This window comes from Metopolophium dirhodum, chromosome 8 (assembly GCF_019925205.1).
Source record: "Metopolophium dirhodum isolate CAU chromosome 8, ASM1992520v1, whole genome shotgun sequence".
NCBI lineage: Eukaryota > Metazoa > Arthropoda > Insecta > Hemiptera > Aphididae > Metopolophium > Metopolophium dirhodum.
In genome coordinates, this window is record NC_083567.1 from 6,397,649 (window position 1) to 6,417,530 (window position 19,882).

The 19,882-nt window shown below is 27.4% G+C and overlaps 2 protein-coding genes across 3 annotated transcripts in view; one reads left to right on the top strand and one right to left on the bottom strand.

Annotated features, from left to right (window-relative positions):
* LOC132950915 (uncharacterized) overlaps positions 1–19,882 on the top strand; it is a 133,720-nt gene that overhangs the window by 36,983 nt on the left and 76,855 nt on the right. The gene's annotated exons all lie outside the window — the stretch shown is intronic.
* LOC132950912 (regulator of G-protein signaling 11) overlaps positions 1–19,882 on the bottom strand; it is a 51,598-nt gene that overhangs the window by 22,248 nt on the left and 9,468 nt on the right. For both annotated transcript variants that reach the window (XM_061022530.1, XM_061022529.1), the window contains exons 2-3: positions 9,993–10,149; positions 9,113–9,209 (exon numbers count right to left, since the gene is read on the bottom strand). In XM_061022530.1, coding sequence (XP_060878513.1) covers positions 9,113–9,209; positions 9,993–10,037 — 142 coding nt within the window. In that variant the 5' untranslated portion in view covers positions 10,038–10,149. The remainder of the gene's footprint in view (positions 1–9,112; positions 9,210–9,992; positions 10,150–19,882) is intronic.

Consider the following 19,882-nt stretch of genomic DNA (forward strand, 5'->3'; position numbering starts at 1 on the left):
CCATATATCCATGTTTGATATCATTGAAAAATAGTACAAAGAAATTAGGTTTAATCTAAACGTTGGAATTCAATACACCTACCGCCATATACCTACCGGATTTTACTATTTTAGTTCATCGATATGATTGAATTAAATTAACTTTATATTATATTGCACCTACTATTGTATAATGTAATAACGACATTCACATCGAAAACATGTAATGGTTTCGACTCGGTGAAACTATGCTCGAGAAATGCTTAGTTTAGATTGGTAAGCATTATATTGTATTTTTGTAGACGTATATATAAAGTTTTTACTTTTTTCAAGAAGTCTTTCTTTTATAAAAGCCCGTTAGGTACTCGTAGACATATAAAGTCAATATACGTTCAATTAAGGTGTTCCCGCTTCTTTCCTCTCACGCTACTTCCAATCCCAAAGTAAAAGTTTTAGCGTGTTAAAGTGGTTCTTCCGGCCGGTGAAATTTGTGCTTAGGGAATTTGTTTCGAAACGAAGGGTTGCCAACCGATATTGATTTTCCTAGAGTGGCTTAACACAAAGGAAAAGTGAAATAACAATAAATTACAACACATTTCTTGTCGTCTACTCAAAGATTAATTTCATCTGACTCGTTAAAATATAGTTTAGTTTTCTGTAGGTATATGAAGGTTAGGTTAGCTACTTAGTAGTTATGAGCTGCAGACGTTACAAAATCATCAATTGCATTTTTTACAGTTACAAATTCTTTTGATTTTGAACATTCATGTATCAATATTATTATTTATTCGTATAATATCGTTTCAAACCATCGATCTGTGTTAGTAAAATTAATTTTAAAAAACCTTTCTTTAGAAAAACAATAAATAGCATTGTTGAAAATCGGGGAAATTGCTATGTATTTGTCGATATTATCAAATTTAAAGCTATGAATAGTATCTGTTTTAATTTTGAAGCAAATTATGAGCGTTTATATAGGTACCTATATATAAGTGCTCAAACTTGCTTCATATTTAAAAAATAAAAACTTAAGTGGGGCTTGGGCTAATATTCTTGCTTTTCTATTTCATAATAGGCCGATTCACTCTAATATTAAAAATAACAGAATAACTTAGTAAAATTGATTTTTCTTGGGATGTCAGCACACTATATTTTGTTTTCTTTCTCCAACCCACGCGCAACATACTAAATTTGAGATCAGAAGAACTTGAAATTAAAAATGTTGCTAATTCATGACAACGAACTAATTTGCACATATTCTTGGTTTTGAAATCAAGGGCTTTGTCAAAAAAAAAAAAACCGGATTAGCATAAAGTTTCACTTTTTATCTATTTTTTTTTGATTTTTCGATTATTTTGAAAAGCGTTAATTTTTTTTCCAAAATTACCAACTAGATCCTATTTTCTACTAAAAACCATTCTCAAAGTTGAATATTGAAGCATATTTTTATGGTACGAACCGTATACTTATTAAAAAAACAATCAAATCTTTGTAAAACCAATATTCATTCTGATCTTACTTTTTATTGAATTTGTATATAGATTCAACTGATTTAATTTTGTTTAATTTAGTTATAAGTTATAACTAATAAATGATTTATTGACTTTTAATATTTAAAAAATGTGTAGGTACATTTTTAACTCATGCATTCAATTTGTTGTTGTATAAAGTTTTTGGGTAGAATTTAAGTTTGATTTTAATGACTTAAAATTACATTGAACCAAGTTTTTATTACATTTCATATAGAATTATAGTATACTATACCTACATTAGATCACTTTGTCAGTAAATAAATAAATCCAATTTCACAACAAGTCAAGTCTTACATAGCTAGTTATGTATGTATCATTTTTACATACACCAACAACTTTTCAATTCCACATAATTATTTCAAAAACTTTAAAAACTTAATTATTCAAGCATTCATTTCCGGTGTCAATAGTCCAATGAAAACATATTATATTATTATATAAATTAAGTTTGGAATAACAGGATACCATCCCTTTCATGTCTGCTTACATTTTAACACTTACTTATATACGTAGTTTATTTCATGTAGGTACAATTATTTCAATATAATATGGTCGTATGGGTATGTAGTATATACTATGTAGTAATGACTTATGATGTATACTTAGTATATGGACATGAGTATACTGTACAGATAAGACTCGTTATAAGGTATTTTTATTTAACATGTATTATTATTTATTATAATTTATGTTAAACAACAATATTAATCTATAGTAAAATTAAAATGACAACACTCATTATTAACAGTGTACCCACCGGCCAACGTATACCTATTTACATTTTAAACACAACGCATTTGGTATCTAAAGCCTCTTGAGTCTTATTTATAATTGTTTGTTATTATTATAATATTAATGTAGGTATACATTACTTTTATTTAATCTTTATTGCTTTTGACATTATTAACGAATTATTATCATTATTATTAACGAAATCGCAAAGTCGGCATTAACAATTAACACTTTTTAATGATTTATATTATTATGGAGTATTATTTTTTTAAATGAATTCACACATACGAATATGATATACACATTTAAATAATAATTGAAGGAATAATGTATTCGCATCAGCATAGATATATTATAAAATATAATGAGTGATGTTAAAATCAGCCAAAAATTTGCAGTTTAGTCAATATAACGAGTAAATGTTTTTATTTTGCACTAATAAGTAACAACTGCAAACACTGTAGTTTTATGAAGATCATTAAGAGAAGAAAATGATAAATTTCGTTTATAAGTTTATAACAGTTCATTGATTTTATATCCGTTTAAGTCATGATATAACAACATGATTTGTGTCACTTGTCAATGGTTTGTCACCAATGTCATTGTGTATTTGTGATACTTGCAAAGAGTTACTGAAAGCAGTTCTCTAGATATGCATGATTTCAGTGATAAATACATACCTTTTTTACCATGCCAATAAATACGACTCCATGATTTTTATGTACTTACCTACTCCAAGTTTTAATAATTATTATTTATTATCATAAATCATATAGGCTGTTATATTATCAAGACATTTTGTTTGAAATTCGATTTAAAATTATAAAGTCTATAATTATTATTCTGAGCAGGTGTTGAACATTTCCATTATCACTAATTGAAATGGCCAACAAAACCATAAAAATTCTTATATGACATATTTTAAAGCATATTATGTATTACTATAATATTTAATATGTATAATACGTGTTTGATGATTCACTATAATTAAATGATTTAGTTAATTAATAACACGTATTTATTGTACAATATTTAGGTGGACACATAAAGCTCATACATTTATTAATAAATTATTATTTTAATTACATAATAATAATTGAATTTTAGTTAGATATATTCAGAGGATGATCCCATAACATTCTAAACTTTCTAATTAGTCAAACTGTACAGAAATTGTTTACCTGAAAAACTTAGATAATATTATATTAGACTATCGTCGTGGAACGTATAATTAAAAAAAAACAACTAAAAATTAAGTTTATGAACTTTCTTACCTATTTAACTTTAGCATATATTATCATTTCTTTGCATCAAAATAGTATTATTATTTTTTTTAGAACTTTATCATGGCCATTATTTTATTGCTATAATTTTTCGTATTTGATAACTTTTATAGTTAACTCTACATAATATTTCAATTTAGAAAATTGAAAGTTTAAAAATCCTAAATTTCTTTTAATAAATAACAAGACGATAGGAAAATTATCAAATATGAATGTTTTGAGTTCGTTTTAATGCTATGTGATAAATGGAATTGAATAAGTTTAAACTGAGAATCAAATATAATGTAAACTTAAACAATAAACGTTCTGAAAACTAAAAAGAAAATTTAAACTTTTAATACGAATCCACTATCAGATCGAACAATAAATAAATTATCTTTCATGATATAACAATAAAAATAGTTTATATTATTACGTACGCGCATCTCGCATGCATATGTATAATTAATATAATCGTAAATCCTTGTAAATTAATTAATATTCATAATTTAAGGAATGCTTGGTAGGTACCTAGATATTTAATAAGTGAAGACATCGCAGAATTAATATTTTCGACGAATAATCTATTGAAGAGCATTTCACGAATACAACAGTCACGATGTAATCATAAATACACAGCAAAAAAATTAATTCATGGGGAAACTCTACTACCACTTACCAGGGTATTTATAGTGTAAGGCGCTGCTGTTGAGCATTGTATGTGATGTCGAGAAAATTGTTATGCTGTTGGAAATACATTTTTGTGTTGTTGATAATGTATTTGAAAACGAAAAAAGAATGTAATTTTTAAAATAAAAACCATTCACTTAAATTCCTACGAAAAATTTTCTTATTCTTTTAAATTAATATATTACTAAATATATTACTTTTCCAAGCTTGTAATACTGTTGTATAGTTCGGACAAAAAAACAATTTTAAATATCGCAGTTATGCAGTTAGTGCGCAGATACGCCACTGTCGCGTGTAAATAATATATGTGATAGATCCGATGAGGTGCATGGTATTATGTATACAAAATCATTTGAAAAAGTCGAGTGTTCTGTACGTTGAGTATAGGTAGGTACATGTAAACATTTAAAGTAAATTGTATAACATAACATTAAATTGTGACCCATAGAACAAGTTTAAAGTTATTAATTGGAAAATAAATTAAAATTTAATTTTGGACTTTTAAAGATTTGTGTAAATTTACATATTAGGAACTTCTTATAATTCTTAAAAACCGTTGCCTAATAATTCTATTTAATTAATTAATTTTTACAATATACCAAATGTTTATGCGAAATTGCCTAATACCTAATCATGCATGTTGATAAAAGTATAATATTGTCAATTTTAGGTCAAAATAATTATTATTATTTACATTTTTCCTACCTTATATATATTTTCTGTATGTCGTCAAAAAATTTAAAATTTAGATAATTATAGAAGAGATTACAATAAGTAGCCTAAGATGGATGGGTAGGGAGATGGATAGCTGGAAGTGTTGTTGACGAGTATCCTTAGAATAGCACCACTAGGCTTAAACATGACATAATGTATAAGTATTAAAATCCTTTTTATTTTCATATAAATACATAATATTATAGGTTTATATATATATATATTATATTATATTTTGACATCAGTTGTTAAAAAATGTATTATATGTCCCCAGTGACAAATTTAAGTCAAATATGCGGCGATGGACTAAAAAAATAACGAGTTTATGAGTTCAAGTGGATTTATTAGAACGATTTATTGACCGTAAGAAATACCAAGAATAACAAAATTGTATTGTTTGTTGCAAAGTTACCATTAGTACTAAATAACATTATTAAACGTAGTAATCGTTTGAAGTAAATTCCATTAGGAAATGAAAATAAATAGAACGAATACATATATCAAACTTTCAAACGTATAAATGGAATATATTTATTTTACGAATTTTACACTATACGATTTCTTTGTCACGAATTAATTATTATTTATAAGAATTATTTACACAGTAAAAAAACCATTTTGCTTTTATGAAATTACTTTTCCAACCGTAAACTATAAAAATTCCTAAGTCATATTTCAACCTAATATTATAATTAAAAACTTTTTCTAATTTCCTTTTACTGATGTTCTGAAACCATGTCAAAAATCTCAAGTTGTTTTTTTCTGTAAACTTAGACCTACAGAAGTTTTTGATCTCCAGACAAACATTTGTTTATGAGTTTTAGATTCAGTGGGATTGTGCAAAGCGAAAAATGGCTTGTTCTGACAACGGTGTCCTTATCTATATCAGAACTGTGGAAGAACTCCAAAAGTTTCGTGTACTATCGATTAGCAGTTCGTTTAGTCAGCATTTTGAATAAAAGGGAATTTTTTCCCCAGTAGTTTCTTCAAACACAGTTAAATAAGTAATAACTACACCGAAAACAATCGAAAAAATATTGAAGAAATCACAACAAGCGTCGTCAAACGAAATACATTGTTTTCAAACGAGAATAGTAGAAAACTGAAGTAAAATTGGAGTAATACATTAGTGAACCTCTTAAACAATTTAGGTATGGCTTATAAACGTCAAAAATAGTATACAACGAAATATTATAGTGTATTTGAATGGCATTTCATCTCTTAATTTATCATTGCAAGTTTACTTTTTCGTATCAATATCAATATTTTATTGTTGACATTTTTAACTTGAATATTATATTTTCATAACTATATAAACACTCTTTTTAATGAAATTTTAAAGTCGTATGTTCCTTTGTTGTCGGTGTTTTTAATGTTAACTTGTGCCTACCTATATTTTATAATAATATTTATTACCCAGCCGTTTTAAACACTTGCCATTTTGTTTTTTTTTTTTAGCTATTGTGTGCTTAGCTGTTTTGGTTTCCCAGTTATGTTGATGAATCCTCTCCGTGTCCGATCAGTCGTTTTATAATTATATGTATATAGAAAAAGTTATGAACCCGCATAAAGTTCAAAATCAGTAATAATATTCCCTTTTAAAGCTCAAAATAAATGTAATTTATTTTAAAAAAAGTTAGAAATACAGTAAAGCTAAAAAGTAAATATTTTTTTTTATGTACAAATTACTTTATAAAAATAATCCAAAAAGTTTATACAAATATTATTATGAATAATTATTTACAATATTTTAATTAGATGTAATTTTGTCAGTCTTAAGATTTCCAAAAGAAAACTTTTTAAAACTAAAAATATTAACATTTACATTTTTAATAACTTATTATAGCAATGAATAAAACGCAGTAAATGTAATATTTAATAGAAATCATTTTGGAACTGAAATTATATCAAAAACAGGCTGTTTACTAATTAAAAATATTTAACAAAAAATTTACTTTATGATATTACAGCTATTATAGAATATTATAGTGTCTTAAACGTCGCTTTTCACAATTTATTAATCACAATTAATTGTAAATAAAACGTGTCTTACATTTTTTAGATTCCGGGAAATAATATGTAGTATGGTGGTGGTATTATTGGATTGAAAATGTAAGGCATACTTATTTGTTTTCAACGATGTATAAATATTTTATTTTAATTCTAGAAACGTCTTCGCTAATTACTTGATTAATTATTACGGAGACATAATTTGTTTTTAAAACTAGATAGGACAGTGTTAGAGTTGAATATAAAAGTTTGAAAATGTTATGTTTTTCTTTTTATAAAAGTTACAAACTGTATTACTCATAAGTCTACGACCCGAACATTTAAAACTGTCAGGCGTGTGTATATAAAATATGTATATAATTTTATAGTAACTCAATAACAACCGTCCGTTGTTAGTTAAATCTGGTTTATAAGGTGGTTGTGTTTTAATTTTTGTTTAAAAAGATTTTTCTACGATAATTTATTGTTTAACATTCTTATGCCCGTTGCATAGTCAATTTATGTGTCACATAAGACATGTTAAACTATTTCCACATAAATTGACTATGCATATGGACAATGGACATTAGATCTTTACATATATGTATTATGTATACCTATAACAATATGTATCGAAAATATATATAGAAATCCTCAAATATGTATATTGTTGGTTAGAACTTAGAACACTTCAAAGGAATTAAAAAGTAAATCTTTAAAATATAAAATTTGAAAAAAAAAACAAACACTGGGTTCAAAATTCAAAAACGTCTGTTCTAACAAAAAGTTGTGAAGATTTTAGTAGAAACCAGCAACGCTGTTTGTTTTTCTATTTTTCGCCGTTTTATATCGAACGCGTCCAAATGACTATATCGTCCGTGTTTCATTTTAAATCAGCTATTATTTAGAGACAAAACATTTTGAGTTTTATTTTTTATAAGTCTAAAAGCAAACATAATGCACACGTCATCATAAACCAATAGCTCTTATCTGTCATTCAAACGAATGGCGGTTTTGTTACGCACACTAGGTATCTACCTGATCCATTGGTCTTGGATGTTTATAAATAAGCAATCATTAACTTCGAGCTGTACCTGGAGTTTTTTCAGGAGTCAATTGAAAATATAGATCATTCAATAATATTTCTTTCAAGTAAAAATGTAGAATAAAAGGAGGGTTTGAAATTAATTGACACACCGATATTCTTTATAATATTATTATGGAACAGATAAGCAGATAAATCATAATATCTATATAGTACCGAATAGTTTAAACATGCTCGTTATAAAAAATATTACACATATAATATAGTTTAATATGATACTTCTAATCAAAAAGATTATTAAAAGAGGCGATTTATCCTCTCGAACGATATAGAATAGTATATTATTATGTAAGCTGCGGATTACGCGCGTGCATGTGCTTAATGCGTATATTAGTTTATATTTGTTTAAAAGTTTATTACGATCCATTAAATTGTAAGTGATTTTTGTACAGAATTATTATTTAATAATTAGTTATGTCTAGTATACACTTTACACCACGCATTGTAGCCTGTAGATACTAAAGACCTGCAAGGACCGGGCCGGCCCGACCAGGTCCTCGAAAAGCCCGGTCCATAGTGACATTGAACCGGGCCGGGCCTTTAAAATAAAATAAAGCGTTGGACTGGGCTTTTTTAAGTCTTGGAATTTTATTCCGGACCGGGCCTGGGCTTTTTTGTACAATTTTTCGGGCCGGGCTGGACTTTGAATAATAAATCAAGGGTTGGGCCGGGCTCTTTTCTTCGACAATAAATAATTATAATTTAAAATAATAAATAATAATGATCGAACCGACGTTGGTGCAAACGTTGGACCGGGCCGAAAATGTACGGCTCTTGCAGGTCTATAGTAGATATCTACTTCTATCATTTATTTTTTTTTTTTAGAAAAATCCATGGCAACTAGTATTGTCATTAAATCTAAAGGATTACATTAATTTTGCATTAACTATATTGATAAATATTCAAATTATATTTGAAATTTGGTTAAATAAGTTTATTAATGTGTGTGTGCGTATGTTTGTCTGATGAACGTCAGTAGGTTGTTTGTGCACATAGCTACTCCGGACCAAATAACTGTAATAAATTAGATGTACGCGTATATAGTAGTTATAACTTATAATATACCTACTATTATCACCTTATCACTTCAGATATTGTAATATACGTACCGGCAAAAGCAGAAGGGATCGAAGTGAGAAATAACTTTTGACTTTTTACACGCACCCCAGTCTCTTCGTCTTTCATTTCTCTGACCAGCCCCTCCATCTGAAAATGTAAATTCACACCAATTAATCCAAATAATTTCGCTCGTGCGCTTTAATTGACTATTCAAAACATCAGGCGCGTTGCAGCGTCGAAATGGCCGTCTGGTTGAAGTATATTATAGATGGCTGCAGTAGTGTAGTATAATATAGGTAGTATTCTAAGCTTATGTATATTGAGTGACCTATGTTACAATTAACATGAAAGCTGGGGGCCAGGAAATCAGTAATTTGTATGATTTATACAAAGCTGTCTAGGGTCGAGTAGTCATTAAATTCCCGTCCTGCTGTATAGGCTGCAATTGTATCGGTTTAATATTTCAAATTAGAGTTAGACCATTCATAAATCGAAGTCTATGATATAATCATAAATAAAAATTATATTTATTTCAATGCAACCCATTTTTTTAGTGTTATACTATAATTCCTAGGTACGTATAATTTTAGTTAAGTTTCTTAAGAGGTAGGCACTGTGTATAAATAACAATACTCTATAAGCCTAATATGTGTAAAAAATAATTTATTTAACTAAATTGATTATGTAATTAGATTTTAATACCGATTTAAACATGGTTTATAAATTTATAATACAAATTGTAGATATGAGAATGAGAATATATACTATACGTACTATAATACTACTATGTATCTAATATCTATAGGAAATACTTTTTGAAATTAATTGTCGTTTCAAAATATTGTCATTATAAACAAATTGGTTTGTATATTTTAATAATCATTTTATTGCAGTGATTTGAAATTTAACGCTGATGAAATATGTATCTACCTTGTCAAAGGCAAAAGGCCTGCGTCTGCGATCCGATTTATCCATGTTGTTGGGGGCGGGGGGGCTGGGTCGCGTAAATCCGTCGCTTACCCTGGCTCCATCGGTCTCTGGCCCCGCCCCCTCATTGTTTTGGACACTCGTTACCCGTTCATTTGATCTAAAACATAACATTAATGCTGTGATTAGTATCCTAAAAAATCGTAATGTAAGCTGTAGATCAAAAACTTCATTTATAGAAGACAAAAACAGACAACTTAGTATTATTTTTCTCTTTGACATTCCCCATTTTTGTCATGCCTCACAGATAATGAATTCAGAAAATTATTGCTGTACTTGAACACAAATTATTTTTTTTTATTTATTTATTATAAATATTAAATAATGTTGTTTTGTGTAGGTATGTACCTACTAACTATTGTGAATTGTTATTAACAGTTATGAAATATTATCACAAGTATTAAAAAATACGACACAATAATATTCTAACGATTCGTTTTTTTAATAGATAACTACCTATAATCTATAATCTATATAACCAGCGAACTACGTAGGTATAGCAACATTTATTTTTCCAATGGGAAATATTAATATATAAGACATGTATTGCTAACCAAATGTTTATTAGGTAACTGTTATATAACCGATACCTTGTGAAGAAATCGAGTTAATTAATAATACACATACACGAATATATAACATGAGTTTTAATCAAATGCAAACACTGAATAAAATATTGATTGAGGAACACGTGCCAAACTATACACGTGTGTTCCTATTTCGGCTATAGGACTCATGGTACCTTTTTGTACATGAAATATTAAGAAAAACAATGAAAATCTATTTCTTCAACTATAAAAATGTATTATTTAGAGTTAAGATCATTTAAAATTGTTAAATGTACATTTGTTTAAAAGTACGTATATAATAGTATATATTATTATATAAAGAGCCACCGAATTTATTTTTTGAAATAACTGAAATAAGTAAGAACATCAATGCACTGGTAGATGTTTTTTGAATAGGTTTGCTAGGTACATTCTTTTACTGTATAATTTCGACGATTTATGGTAATTTTTTTGCACGCTTAATCGATACCATCTAAACGAATGGATGCAAAAAAAAAGCCAACACAATTTTTCAAGCCCTTCTTTTACCATTATGGGTTCACAGAAAAATACAATACATGATAGAAGGGGGGAAGTAGGTAACCGATTGAGTGTCGAACGTGCCAAATGTACCTATATCGTCATTGATTAAGTTACTGTAATGAAACTATGTAAGTAGTAAGTGTTTAAATTTGAATTCAATCATAAATCGTTGCACATAAAAAACAATTCTGAGTGATTATGTCAGCCCATATTACTAAGTATAAATTAAGATAAATTATATTGCTATCATAGTCATTTATTGTACTACCTATTAGAAATATAGTGTGTTGAGTTATTTTTTGCCGGAAACATTGCATTTATTCAGGTTGTATTTATTATTATACCTTCTGCCTTACAGTATAACACAGTTATGTTATAGAACATGTTCGACGTATCTATACATATAGACCATAACATCACATTAATCTAAATGTTTTGAAAATGTCATCATCGTGTGCATACAATATAATATTATGTATAAAAGTTGTAAAAACTCCCAAAAAATATTTTTGAGTCAAGTAAAACAAAAAAATTTAAATTGTTATTCTTTCCTTAAATATCTAATTTCGTCCATATTAGAATTTCAAATTACTATAAAACAATATTGTGGTAGTATATGTTTTGATTGTTAGTTTCAGGAAGAATTATTTATAAAAGGTTCTTGCCTTAGCTGTACAAATTGAACATTTTATAAGATTTTTAATTTCAAAATCATTAGCAAATTTTCATGATTTTGACTAATTTTGTCAACATTTGAATTTCAAATGCTTACCGGAAAAATTATGTCTATATATCTTTAATATTTGAAATAGCTTAAATAAAAACTTTTGAGGAACCTTAAATTGAATTTACTAACTTTTTGGTCGAGTGAAATTTGTTTTATCGACATTTATAAAAATAAACTAAAAAAAAAATAATTTCAAATATCTATAAGTAGGTCACGAGTTGAAATATTTTCGATATTTTACCACTTATAAACAATGGTAAAAATGTCATGTGTCGATACGACTTATTATTTTTGAATAACAACAAAATAAGAAAATCGTTTGATGATAAATTATTATGTTACGTATAAATATCCAACTGTATCAATGTTTAAACTTCATACGCTCATAAAAAGTTATGATTTGTGGAATTATCACGGTCAACTTTTTATTTAATTCCAGAAATGACAACTTATGAAGGAACTTTGTGTTACATTTTTAAGCTTTTTGACCCAGCAAACCTTATTTTTTTACATTTTTTTTTATGGGATAAAAAAACTAAAAATCGAAATGTCTATAAACAACTCTAAAAGAGTCTAAATATTATTAAAATTATACCATATAAATAAAATACTAATATCAATATTTTTTTAAACATTTTAAGTAGGTATCTACGGTTGTTTGTTTTTTAATTAAAACAAAATTTGGAAATCGATTTATTCAAAAAATGTTTTCAAAATGTTTTCTTTTGTTATTCCCAAATATTAAAAAAAAGTAAATGTACTACAACTAAATTCATTTTACGACCAGCATAAATATTGAAGTTTAAAATCCAAGCAATTTCAGTGTTTCAAAATACGATGTCAGGCACAAAAAAAACAATCCATCATTGTAAAATCAATATATTATAGGTTAGGATCTAAGACATTGTTGTAAGACTAAAATATTCCACTTTTCGGTCAGAATCTGAAATGTAATTCATTAGAAATTTCTCAGAAAGTTATAAATTATGTAATCACTATTTTTCGAAATATATACGACTGCATGTAACAAAAGTGTAAGTAGGTGTTCCATTATTCTTGCCAATTTCTCAGAACAAATTATTCTTAGTTGCTATATTACATTCGATCGATGTGGTGTTGATGAAAAGGCGAATAATTAATTATACTTGAATAGTAACATTATTTTATATCGTTATTAATTGTTAATTAATTTACATCACAACAGCAAACACTATATTCTCGTAAATGGTGTTATATAACGGTTCTTATTAGTTTTCATACACGCGTTGCACGGTACACGCGATCTCTTAATCAATCCAGAATTGAGAGGAAACGAGATTAATTTTCTTTTCAGTAACGCACAAAGGATTTAAAAATTCTACAGTACCATGAAGCCCATTTTTATTACATACTATTATGCGGAAAGCACGAATTCATAGTCTGTCATACAATATAATATAGTAGGTACATACTACATGTCTATAATGCTTTTAAGACAAGACTCTTTTCAGACTTAATATGTTTAATTATTTCTGATGCTTATAATCTTTTTCCCATATTTTTTTTTTTAATTTTTTATGTCGGAATCGGTATCTTAGTACGATATATGCGTTTAGATTTATTCATATATACATTTAACCAGGTAAGTAGTAAATTTTGTAATTTTACGCGTGGTTTTTTAGTGAATAATGAGAATGAAATTGAATTTTAAAAAAAAATGGGCAAGTGGGTGTCGTTCTGTTGTACAGTGGGTACTGTATATTGTATGGTTTTATATTTGAATTCAATGATATAACATCATTGTATGAGAAAAACGATTCTGAGCGAAGACAGCCTATGATATTACTAAGTATATTTGATGATATTATTGTAAATTAAGTAATTTATATATAACCTATTTACGTGGAACCTTTTTTTAAATTTTCAATCCTTGGATATAAAAATTGAACATATTATTAATTTTTAACTACAAAAATTGAAAATAATCATTCAATTTTAAATTTGATAAATTTCGTTAACATTTGAACTTTAAATGATTATAAAAAAAAAACGTGCATATGTATTTTTAATATTTTATTCATCTGCTATTGTAACAATATATCAGGAATCTTGTATTACATTTTCAAATCTTAGATTTAGAAAGAAAAATTATTATGAATTCTTAATTTAAAACAATTTCAATAATTTTCGTGATTTTTCCGTATTTTGTCAAGATTTGAACTTTAAATGCTTATACAAACTAAGGATTTTAATATTTTTCAAATGTCATTGTAACAATAATATAGTAGGAGCCTTGTATTAAATTCAAGCTTTTTTACCCAACAAATAAAATTTTATTGATATTTATAGAATACGTATTGTTTTGAATTCACAAATACAGTTATCTCAATTTACCTACGATTTATTTAAAAATGTAGCCTCGGGGTTTTACATGTGGTCGACACCTACGAATTATCCTTCTTTCTCGTATTAATATATTATTCAGTTATTTTTTATTTTATAAAAAGCGTTTCACATTTATTAGGAACACCAAACTACATAAAATTATGTTATTTATTTTATTTTACACACGGTTATACCTACACTTATATTGGGTGGCCACTTCAAGTAAAACACAAATATATGAATTCCTACAAAAAGGGAATAAGAAAAATAATCCAAAAATTAAAGCGTTATATAATATGGATTATTCGTGCATTAAAATATCAAATATATTGATTTATCAAATAAAAATAATGAATAATTAAATATATCAATCTTATTTCATTATCAAATTCAAATTATCATACTTTCGAGCTCAGTTTTAGATGATGAATAAAGTTTGTACAAAATGTAACCAATAATAATATTCACTACTACTTTACTCTCGCAGTATAACGATTCCATATTTTATGAATTAAAATAAATTCTAAAAGTAAAACCAATATTTTCTTTACCGCATTAAATAGTATAGAAGTTTAACTATAGTTTGTATTTTTATACTTGTAGGTCACGGCTGTTGATATCACAATCCAGATAACGCGTTATTTTGTAATAGATATATTTAAATTTCAAACATTCGAAGATAAATACCATTATGCAGGAATTATTGTATAACTATATTATTACTTTAATATTACTATCATTATTATTGGGGGAGGCATAATAATAATTATAGACAGCCATGATACATATTTGTTTTATAAATCAATTTCTTATATTTCCGAGGAAAATCATGTTAGAAGGTAATATTATATACAATAGTATAAGAAAAAATATACTTATAAAGTTATAAATTAATCTAAGCCAACTGTGCATTTTTGTTATGTAATATATTATGTTGGTACCTAAGTATAATTTTTTTCTCATTCCGCTTAATTCATTAAAACTGAATTTATTTTTGAAAACTTAATATCTTAAATAGCTCTCAAATTAAACTCAGTTTGGATAATTTATGAATTAATCAAAACACCAATTTATATAGGTATTTATAAAATTAAATAATTGATGTTATGCAATTGTATATTAAATATAATTTTAAATTGTATTTTAACTTCACAAACCACAATAGGTACATTTAATTATTTCTTAAAAGTTGAGTCCATACGGCTTAATGTAAAATAGTTTTCTTATTTTTAACTCATATAGTTTATTCATTTATTTTATCGGAAAATTTTTTTGTTTAATGATTAATTATAATAAATATAAAGGAAAATTAATTATAATTAATATGTAGGTACATTTGAAAAAAATATAATGTTGTGTTTTAGTTGAACTTTTTTGATGATTGACGAATCTAATAAGAATAAAATTACTTTGATTAGAATTATTATAACCACCAAAAATTAGATTTCTATTATTAATTATAAAAAGGAGGAAACCGCACATACCAACCACATTTTATCCGATAGGAATATTGTACTATTTTATTTTTAAGGTCATGATATTCTGAATTTTTTTATATCTTCAATATTTTGACCATATAAATTAAAAAATAAAATCGTATAATACTCTATATGATATAGCTTGTTTGGGATTAAAATCACATTAGGTACAAATGTACAATGCAAAGTATAAGCAATTGATAAATTGTAGGCATATACTCATAATAAATTGTGTTAATGGGTTTTAATAAGTTGTTGAGATAATGAAATTAATTAATTTTAGATGTACGCTCATATATATTATTTTATTACACTATAATTATTTTAATTAATTAATAGGAATATATTTGATTAGAACATAATATATACATTTAATGGCATTTGTTTTTAATGATTAATTGAAGCGAATGTATTAAAATTAATAACACTTCCTTCATACATGAATTTTTTAATAACCTTGATATACATTTTAATGCCACAAATTAATGACACCCAACCTTTAAAATTAAAATTCATTTTTATCTGAGTGATGTAATCTTAAACTCCCAACATGATAATATTTACCCTCATGCATTGGGTCAACGTTAACTTTTATGGTTATGCAGGGTTGTGTTCATACTTGAAATTTTAGAACTTTAAATTTTCGTTCGTAATCATATCATAAGTCATTAAAGGGTGAAATGAAATTTCTAAACTTCACCGAAGTTATTAAGTAAGTAACTTTCTTTGGTGTAAAATAATTTAAGTGCCACTTTCTCGTTTTGTACTAGTTTCTTGAAATTAGTTATTTATACAATTTATATTTTGATTTTATAAATTAATTAATTATACAGCAGTATTACTACCTATATTATTTTAATTGTTGTTTATAATGTCAGAATACGTGTTGAGTAAAATTAGTGCACTCATTTTAATTTTGATAGGTAGGTTCTCAAAAATAAAATTGTATTCCGTCTAGGGAATACAATTTTTTTAAATAATACTTTTTGTATCAACATTTTTAAAACTATATTTTACATACATAAAAATAAAGAAATCCGAATGTTAAGCAAATTTGTATCAAATTATGTTATTTCAGATTTATTTATATATAATCAGGCAATAAAATGAAACTTTTAAACATTTAAAAAACAAAAAAAAAAATTAAATAGCCTATTCAATCTTATTTTTGTAAAAAGAATTATTGATTTATTATAACTTAAGAAATTATAAAATCTAAGATTTATATACATGCAATCTAAAATAGTATCATATAATATAGTGTTATATTAAGTAAAATATACTCATTTATATTTACATTTTATCGACTGACATTTGTTTTCAGTGAATGATACAAATGGCAAATAAAGAAATAATTTTATATTGTAAATAGTATATTTGTTTATCTTGTAAAAATAATATTAGATATTCTGTTCGTCAAATAAATTACGACACAATAGGTACCTATTGTTAAGAATTTCTTCGTCTTAGCTGTATCTAACCCTCGGCGAAAACTCTAAATAATATAAAACTGCAATAGTATAAAATATACGCGCAGACTAATAATATATTTAATATTATACATTAATATATAATATATTATGTGTGTGGGTGTGTTAGAATAATTTTTGCCTGAATAAAAACCTCCGATAACTCCGCCGTTGGATTTTAAATGGAATTGTTTTGAAATCCTACCAGTGCACTTCCGTAACTCCCTACTCAATCATTCCATTATGCCGGTATAATGCCGTGGTAGCCATAGCAACGGCAGTCCTAAAACATCATTACAACTAAAATCTATTAAACCTTTAACCCCGATAAAAATGTATCATGCAAATTAATATGTCTTTAAAGTGCCATCAACGACCTGATTATTTTCGTTAAATCAAATTACGCACCAGAAATAGCTATAGTATAAAAGGGGCTCGATCATTAATCATCGTGTGAAATGTATACACTTATATATTATGCGTATACGCCGCAGCCAATATTTAAAACAAATAAAACGGCAACCGTTAAACGACGAACATATTACATTCAAATGTTAAAATATCGACGATAATATTCAAGTTATCGTCATGCTTTTGTCGTGTTTAAAAATCTGAAATACAGCCCAAGCGAACTAATAGTTTCAAATCAATTTTTTTAAATTATCTAATCATGTAAGACGTAATAAGTATACATATTATATGCTTATCCAAATCCAATTCACTCTCTGATTTCATATTTAATTATAACAACGTGTTCATTCGTGGTTTACATAGGTACCTACGTCATAGTTTCCCGATTTGTATGGTTATTAGTTATTACACTTTTTAAATTATTATGTAGTATTTTTCCCGATATAAAAATACAATGTATTCTCTTTGCACGCATTTGTTTATTTATATTTTATACGTGGGTGCTATTCCAGCGGGGGTAAAAACAAATATTGACTTTGTCGAGAAGTATAATAATCATTTTTCTTTCAGTTTTTGTACGTTTCAATAAAACAGACGATTGTTACAATAAGCATAACATTATATGAAATAAGGACGCATAAAATGCATAACCTATAAAATGTATATTTTTATTTTTATTCTGTTTCACGAATAAATGTAAATTTGAAAACATATTTTAACTTGTCGGCTGTCGTTTACCTGCACGCGAATATATATCGTTCGAAAACCGCTTTCGCATTGTAATTTTAGTGTCTGTCATTATACTGTCGCGTACCTATTCTTTCTATAGTTTCGATAAAAAAAAATAAATAAATAACGATGCACGAATGATGACGTATCGGCCGCACGACGTTTTCGATACATCATATTATTATGATACGACCGTAAGTCCTGTGCGAGACGTTAAGACATTTGTTCGGTTCACAAAAACGAAAAAAATATGTAAGTATGGATAATACAAAATATACGATGTAAGAACGGCGTTTTTTAGGAACCCGTGCGTAACCGCGGATTTCTGGTATTACAATATTGGTTAGGGTCGATATCAAAAGGGTCGTCGGATGTCTCACGACTAAATGAGAGGGGAAACGAAGGAGGTCAGAATTCAGAAGAAGAAAATCTCGACCGACGAACCACGCCACACCGAACAATTTGTACAGAATTCTATACGAATATTGCTGGTGGGAAAAATCTGATTGCCGTTCTATAACGTCCGCAGGTGTTCATAATTTAGGCCAATAATATACCCAACCTTGGGGGAGGGGGGTTGTGGGGAGATACTTAAGCGCTAACGGGTTGAGAATTAGCACGCTTCTCTCCACCCTCGAAAGTACAAACCCTGCGGCAGCGATCACGTTCGAAAACGGTTGTCCGGGTGGTGCAGGGCCACTATTTCTACCCAACCGGCAATGGTAATTTATAATGTAACCTATACCTTACCTATATATACTGCAAGGCTACAAATCAATATAATTACAATATAAAAATAAAATAAAAACGAATTCAAAAAGAGTGTGCAGACTTGAGTGCATTCGAATCGCCCAAAATGTAGTCGCCCCTAACCTCCCACCAACACCTTGTGAGTTTTACCAATGTACAAAAAAAAAGTGTAGATCACGATACATTTTCTCGTTCAGTTTGTCACAGTATTATTTTTTCACCATCGCGCAAATATCGTTCTTTTTACATTTAAAAAAATTATTGATTTAAGATGGCGTCGGACCCGTCCGAATTAGTCTCCGTCGTCTTTGTTCTCTCGTATAGCACTCGGTAATTACCTTACATTGTGCATCCCATTTTTAAGCTCTGGGACTGCTGTTATTTAAGGTTTCCCGGACATATACCGCAAGGGAATATACCACGGGCATTCGTGACGCTAGGTTGCAACCCGCGATTGTGACTTTTACCAATACCGGAAATTTGACTTTTCACCTTTTTCAAATCTCAATGTCAGTTAAATTATTCCGAGCACGTGGTTCGTTGGCTCTTCATCTGCAAGTTTGCGAGATACTCGAAATCTCTGCTTCATTATTACGACGAACGTATATAGGTAGTTGGAGTATAATAATATTATGACACTTCGGAGATATTATACAATTTTTGTATTCTCGTGACTATTGTGGTATCTATCGCCGATATCTGATTAAGAACAAATATTTTGTGATCTCGTTGCTTACCAGACGAAAAGACGAGTCATATTGTTCGATCCCAAGTATACAACAATTCGAAAAAATAGTGTATCGTCCACAAAGAT